Genomic DNA, 7,609 nt, shown 5'->3' with positions numbered 1-7,609 from the left:
ATGCCCTGCCACCTCGGCCTCCCGGGACAGCCACCGCCTGGGCCATACCCACCCCAGGGCCTCTGATCTATCCCTTCTATTTTTTTTAAATTTTTTTCTTTAAAGCAGCTGTCATAATATTCTCTTTGTATTGTTTTCACCTTTTTTTTTTTTTTTTTTTTTTTTTAGGACAGGGTCTACAGGGTCTCACTACACAGATCAGACTCAGTGATTGTGTTTACAGCCTCCCAAGTGCTGGGATTACAGGCATGCGCCACCATGCCCAGTCTCAATCACTATCTCAGTGCACCCTGGGGGTGGGGGCCAGGGGTCACAGCAGGCACGGGGATCCAACTCCCGGCCCCCGTGTGCGCCTAAGCAGGTGCTTTAATCCACTGAGCTATCCGACCAGTCCTGCTAATTTTTAACAATAATTTTTCTGTGTTTAACCTAACGTCCTCTCCCCGCCCCCATGCTGTTATTTTTTTCTTTTTGGTCCTGGGGACTAAACACACAAGCATGTCAGACATGTGCTCCACCGCTGCGCTGCACACTCTCCCAGTATTTCAGCCAGTAATTATGAAGACAGAAATGAAGACCAGAGACTGCAGGACCAGAGTGTTCTATTTGAAGGGGAAAACTAAAATTAAAAAAAAAAAAAAAAAGCCAAGCAGATATGTGAGGCAGGTCTAAACATAACACTTCTCCCTTTATGTACACCTTTGCTGCCTTCATAACGAGGACCTTGCAATGTAATTCCAAATGTAACAGGCACATCTTCCTTTTGGAACCCATGCCTGTATAACTGGTTGCCTTGCAGTGTAACCTGCGATGCAGAAAGTCCCTCGGCAGCCCCTGATGTCACCCAGCCCTCCAATCTGCCTTTGTACTTTCCACCCTCACTTTCCATAAAAGCTGCAAAACCCTACCAGGCAGGGCTCTGACTCCTGAAGTGATCCTAGTCAGAAGCCCACCGGTGTAATAAACTTCCTTCCAAAGCTCCTCAGTGCTGTTTTTCCCATGATTGGTCTATTTTCTACAACAAATTCAAAAAAGGAAACAACTTCCAAGTTGCTAAGTCCATAGTTTCCAACCCTTTTTGAAAACACATGGGTATAAAGAACTCCGTGCACCTCTGCAATCCCAGCTGCTCGGGAGGCTGGGGCAGGAGGGCTGCAAATTCAAGGACACCCTGGACAACTCAGTGAGCCTGTCTCGAAAGAAAACAGGCTGTAGCTCAGCAGTAGAGTGTGAGCTTAGCATGAAGGAGGCTCCGAGTTCAATCCAAAGTAAAAGACACACAGACATACATACCCACTCACTCGCACACATGCAGACGGAGCAGTTCTCCACGTAGCTAGGAAAGGGGCGAAGATCGTCCCCGGTGACTGAGGGCTGATGCGCTGTGTCCACCTGAGGCGTCTCGGAGCTAACCTAAGCAGCCAGCAGTCCTACGTCGTGGTGTGAAAAGGACACGCCGTAAGCTCTAGGACGTTCCTCACTGTGTCAACTCGCGCTTACCTACGTGCCTCAGCAGGCCCGGCTGGGAGCCTCAGTGTGCCAGCATCCTGAGCTTGAGCAGGAGGAGGGCTGAGGCACCGAGGCGGCGAGGGCTGGACCCAGCGAGGGCAGAGCCTGGCACAACACAAGGGAGGACAGCAGCTCGCTCCCCCTTTGCTCCTGCTGCCCTTGCTGTCTTCCGCTGTCTGAACTGCCTCCCTCTGCCACACCACTCTGCCTTGGAGGCAGCTGATTATGGACTGAAACCTCTCCTTCCCTCAGCATGGTGTCGGTTACTCTGTCTCAGCAAGAGAAAAGCAAGCAAGACTATGACACCTACCAGACGACTCTAAATGACCACCTTCAAGGTCCTCTATTTTCCTTCCTTCTAGTCACTGGTAATCAAGGGCACCACAGATTGTCCTGCACTTTTCTCTCAAACACCAAAACGAGTTTTCTTTTTATTTGAAAAGGGAAAGTGATTTACAGAGAGACAACTTTTTTGTCTGAGACAAGGTCTCACTACATAGGCCAGGCTAGCCTTGCCCTCAATGGTCCTCCTGCTTCAGCCTCCCATGGGCCTCCACAGGGACAATTTTTATTTTTTATTTTTTTTAGGGAGGGGTCTACAGGGTGTTCAGGGTCTCACTACTAGATCGTAGTGATCCGCCTGTTTACAACCTCCTAGCTGAGCTATTTGGCCTGCCCTCTGGGGACCATTTTTTTTTTTTGCAGAACCAGGGATTAGGGGCTGGGGAGATGGCTCAGTGGAATAAGTGCTTCCCTGGCAAGCGCAAGTACCTGAGTTCAATCTCCGGTTCTGAAAAAAAAAAAAAAAAAAAAAGAACCAGGGATTGAACTCAGGCCCTTGCGCTTGCCAGGGCAGCGTTTATTCCACTGAGTCACCTCCCCAGCCCCAAAATCAAGTTTTGTTTTGTTTTGTTTTTTTCCAGAACCAGGGATTGAACTCAGGCCCTTGCACTTACCGGGCAGGCACTTATTCTACTGAGCCATCTCCCTGGCCCACACTTATTTTCCTGAGCTATCAATTTTTAATTAAAAAAAGAAAAGATGGGTTGGGGATGTAGCTAAGTGGTGCAGTGTTGCCTGGCAAACATGAGGTCCTGAGTTCAATTCATAGTACCCAAAAAACAAAAAAAGATAAAAAGCACAGAGCTCTCAAAAAAAAATCACTGTCCATGTGCTGTGGTTGTTGTGGCAGAGAAATCTGGGCACATCTCTCATGCCAGCTAATGGACGGGACCCCGCCCACCGCACACCCAGGCAGTGGAGCAGGCTGGAGCCGGGGCAGACCCCATCAGGTGCACCATGACCTTGGCCTGGCTCTCCAGCTCACGCACTCTGAAGTCTATCATCGGATCCACTTTCTTGGCTGTGAGCTATGAGCTGCCAGTGTTTACCTGGGAGACTGTCTGGGAGCTGAAAGGGAAGGAAGACAAATACACCAAAGCTCAGCTGAGCAACCAACCGGTTTTATATTTTATTCCCAAGAAATGACATCTTGTTTTCACAAAAAAGAGATGAGCTAGACTCAAAATACAGGCTATCTTCAGTAGCAGCCATGGGCCACACCCTAATGTCCAAAACGAAGGTCAACAGCAGTGTTTCTCAGATATCAAAAACGGTAACAACAAATTAAAACAGGATGATAGCGCACTTAGCCAGTGGTGAGGCAGTCTGTTAGGTACCCCAAAGCAGCCAGTGCCTCAAGTCCCAACGAAGCTCCAGACATGAGGACAGCTGGCTGGCCACTGTGGGCAGCAGGGGACACTGGGCTTCCGAAGTCTCTGTACCACATGGCTCTCAGGCGACACCTGCAGGGCCAGGTCATGCGAGGCGGACTTCTGCAGCCTGCCTCAAGTGCCATGCCATGGAGCCTCTCCAACACAGCAGTCTTCAAGACACCCTCTTAGCTGTGGAAAGGCACACAAAGCCATGAGCCTTCGTCCCTGGCCAGCCTCCCTGCTCCCGCCACCCAAGGCTGTTCCCATCAGCAGCCAAAGTGAAGAGAGAAGTCAGACCTAGCCTCCCAGCTCAAAGTTTGCTCCTGTGGGCTGAGTCCAGCCTGGCCGGGCTTCGAGCACTGTCCCACTGCCCCCCACCAGCCAGAACCAGTCTACCTCAGGACAACATGGGGAGCGCTTGTACCTGCCTCTCCTGCACCAGTGTCTTAGACATGTGCACTGCTCCTCTGAGTCTGGGCCCTTTGTGCCCTGGGGCTGCTGGTGTGATCCTCCAGACCCTCCCTCCCTTCCTCAGTTCCACAGACCACAGAAGCTGTAGCTCACAGACCTTACTCTGCTGGGGCGCCCACAGGTGACAGGACGGTCTTACCAGCAGCCTCCACCCAATACGAGAGCACCAAGGGAACTGCGGAGTGGAATTTCAAAACACCTGAGCTGAAAATCTCTGTACTAAAGGAGCAGTGTCTTATTTCTACATCTTTTGCCATTTTCTTTCCTAAGCAGAACCCACAGAAATTGCCAGAGAACACCAAAAGTAAGTGTGGTGCTGGGATGTAGCTCAGTGGTAGAGCACTTGCCTGGTGCACGCAAGGCCTTGGATCTTCTCCCCAGGACTGGAAAGAAGAAAGTGACAGAGTTAACATGCTGTGAGGGGGCCAGGGAGATAGCTCAGTGGAATAAGTGCTTGCCTGGCAAGGTGCTGAGATCGATCCCTGGTACCATCAAAAAAAACATGCTGTGAGCCAACTACCTACCACTGATGAGAGCAGAAGGAGCAAGAAGGGTGCACTCCACTCCCTCAGCAGCTCACCCACGGTGAATCTCCAAAGCCTTTTCCCTTGAGAAGAAATCCCACATCAGGATTCCAGCAAGCCACAAGTACCATGAGACTGGGCTCTGGATGCCTACCATCCGCCCCCCTCCTGAGAATGCTTTCCCAAGCAGGGGACCAGCCATGCTCACACCTCCTGTATTCCCAGAGTTTACGCGAGGTCAATGGCTCACGAGGAGCCCCTCCCCAGCCAGGACACAAAACTTCATCAGGGTGACAGGGAAGCACATATACATCTCCCCAGGCCCTGGGCATCCCCACAGAATGTGAGGAACAGCAGTTCTGAACCAGAGCCCTGCCACAGGGTCAAAGCTGGCATCACTGCCCTTGCCAGTCCTAGTTCCCACACTCTTGAGATTAGACCAGTTTCCACTGCAGCTCTGGCTCGGGCATGTCCCCTCCTATCTCAGCGCTCAGCAGCTCTGTCCACGCCTAGAGAAAACCTCAAAGCTGCATGCACTTGATAACTGTATACACCAAATTGGCTGCCAGAACTGCTCTTGCAGGGGCTTGCTGTGGGCAGCTGTGTTACTGTGCAGCCCCTCCTGTACTGACATGGCCAAAAGCTACACAGGGGGGTTTGTATGCACTCACACAGGTACTCCGCACACCCTGTGTAAGGGGTGCAGATGTGAACTTGGGACACTGCTCTTCTCTTGTTCCCAGAGCTTCATCAAGTCACCCACAGTGTTTGGAGTTGGGAGAAGGAACCCAGGCAGAGGGCTGGGCAATGAATGCAGCACACTGGCCACACCCTGGCACCCAGCACCCAGCGGCAAGGTCACGACCTGGTCCTAGACACACCCTGATTCCAGGGTCATAGTCTTCTAAGAGAGTAAGGAAACAGCAGCAAGCAAGCATCACAGGGCCGAGGGATGTCTCCTCAGCCATGGCGCCTCCTCCCAGTCTAGTGTCACACAAGAGCTGTCTCATATGGGCAATGGGCAGGAGTCACTGCTTTTGAATTCCTTCTGCTCGGGACACTCTTGCTCAGGAAACTCCTGCTTGGGAAGCTTTGAGGCCCAGTTCCAGGCACAACCTCTACAGTTCTCTCTTCCATCTCTACCTACCCAGGTCAAATGAAGGGGCCCTGCAGGAGCAGCCCACACCACCTCCCTGCCAGGGCGTGCTGCAAGGCCAAGCCAATGCCTGGTCAATCCCTCACCCTGATGTCTGGTGCTACACCCTCTACGTGACGAGAGGCAGATAGGAAAGCAGTGGGGCTCCACCAGAACCAGACCCTTGGAGGTGAACCTTGCTGCTGATGCAAAATTGGGCAAAAAGCAGGACACACAGAGTTCAGCAATGAGGTGGGAAACAATGGTTCTCAAGAACGGAGCAAAGGCGGCTGCACCCACCAGCAATGTCCTCCCTGACCCGAGGGGCTCAGGCATATCTCCTGCTTACACTCACACCCCAGGGCTCTGTCAAGCTTGCCATCTCCAGTGTGCTCAACACCCAAGGCTGCCTTCCCACCACAGAGCCACCTAAAGCCCTGGCACCACAGTGAGCAACCGGTACCTGCTGAGGGGCCGAGAGAAAGGCAGCCAGGGACAGAGATCCCACTCTTCCTAGTTTGGCTTTTAAGGCCTTCCAGCTTCTTTTGATAGGAAGCTTGTTAGTAAACACATTAGGATCCCCAAAGACAGCACAGTAGGGCTGCATTTATGTCTCTTTACCATCTTATTACCTATTTGTATACTTAAGGTACAACCCTTATGAGCAGGACATGACTTGCATGTGTTTTCTCTAGGCATTCTCCCAATGTGAAACTGTCTTGTACGCATTTTATTTACAAGTGCCTACTCAAATGGTTTATTTTTTTTGTCTTCGAGACAGTGTTTAGCTATGCAGTTCAGGTTGGCCTTGAATTTGCGGCGATCCTCCTGCCCCAGCCTCCCATTGCTGCGATTACTGGTGTGTGCCACCATTCCTGGCTCTAACTCACAAGATTCTGCAACACTCAGACAGCAACTAAACTGTCTTGAGCAACAGCACCACCTAGAGATCCATACAGCAAGCCATCTGACTGTGTCTTTCCTTCCTTTGCTGGGACAAGTTCAAGCTAAGATCTGAATCCCGCTGAGCCTCCCAAGTAGCCAGGTATGCACCACCATGTCCAGCCAGATGTGTGTTTTTCAATCACATTGTTCTTAAACTCCCCAACAACCAAGACACACACCCCTAAGCTTCCACTTCCCCGACATGCAATAGTGGAGGTTAACTCTACTTCAACTCCCCCACAGCCATGTGAACTCCCTTTACTCTCTCACATTTCTCCCAATTGCCCAGCCTGAGAGTTATTTAATTGGAGGTGGGACATGGCTCAGTGGTAGGACATCTGCCTCATATGCAAGCAACCCTGTGTTTAGAGCCCCAAAACAACTAATAGCTGTTGTGACTTTCTCATTCAATAAAAAAATAAAAGGTACATAAACAAAACCTGTTGAAATCTGGAAGTGGAACAGTCCTTCATTGAGGGGGCAGATTCCACACTCACTGACCTTTCCGTTCCCTAATGAGGACGGTTCTTCGTTCCTTCACTTCAGAGCCCAGCTTATCCACCATTTTATCAATGCAATTGTCTAGAACCAGGGAGTGGGTTTTGGACTTGATGTTCTTCCGACAAATGGGGCATTCTATCTTCCGCTTCATCCATTCACTGATGCAATAGGAGCAAAAGCTGTGGGCACAGTTCAAGGTCACAGCCTACAATGCAAACGGAAAACACAAATCACATCTGTCATGCTGACCCGCTCAAATTTAGAGCAGGAGCTGGCTTCCTGGGGCCAGGGAAAGCCACTGCAGTCTCACCTGGAGATGCCCAAAGGTACTCATCCCAGGTGTTCTCGGGGTTGGGAATGTGAAGTTTCATGCTCAGGATTCATTTCCTCCTTTCTCAGGTGTCTTAAGCTCATGTAAGATCACAGACTCAGTTAAGGTCAGAGTCAAGCCCCAGGTAGCTGACTGGCCTGCTTTATTCCACAAATGCCAGCTGTGGGTTAACCACCTTGCAAACAAATGCCACTGGATGTAAGTGGTAGTAAGCATGTGACTGTTACAGTACAAATACTTCATGTCCAAAGTTCTCTTATGAAAAACATGCATGTTCTGCTACTGCTGAACCAGTACTCCATTATTAACAGGCCAAGGGGAGCTGATACTGAATACTCAGAGCACTGGGAGTTATCATCCCTAAAGACTCAAAAAGTAAAATAATATAAAAGGCCTCTAAAAGGCTGGGTGATGGGTTGGTGAGATGGCTCAGTGGTCTAAAGCACCTACTTGGAACAAGATTAGCAGAGCACAGAGA

At 50.6% G+C, this 7,609-nt stretch overlaps 1 protein-coding gene across 1 annotated transcript in view; it reads right to left on the bottom strand.

Annotated features, from left to right (window-relative positions):
* Positions 1-2,956: 2,956 nt before the first annotated feature.
* The window catches only part of Rnf8 (ring finger protein 8), a 24,902-nt gene continuing 20,249 nt past the window's right edge, over positions 2,957-7,609 (bottom strand). Inside the window, exons 7-9 of the mRNA XM_023720295.1 lie at positions 6,801-7,005; positions 4,043-4,078; positions 2,957-3,413 (exon numbers count right to left, since the gene is read on the bottom strand). Coding sequence (XP_023576063.1) covers positions 3,397-3,413; positions 4,043-4,078; positions 6,801-7,005 — 258 coding nt within the window. The 3' untranslated portion in view covers positions 2,957-3,396. The remainder of the gene's footprint in view (positions 3,414-4,042; positions 4,079-6,800; positions 7,006-7,609) is intronic.

The sequence above is a fragment of the Octodon degus genome, unplaced genomic scaffold, assembly GCF_000260255.1.
Source record: "Octodon degus isolate 3935 unplaced genomic scaffold, OctDeg1.0 scaffold00005, whole genome shotgun sequence".
Lineage (NCBI taxonomy): Eukaryota > Metazoa > Chordata > Mammalia > Rodentia > Octodontidae > Octodon > Octodon degus.
Note: the sequence above shows the minus strand (reverse complement) of the source record. Positions and strands in the feature narration are given on the sequence as shown.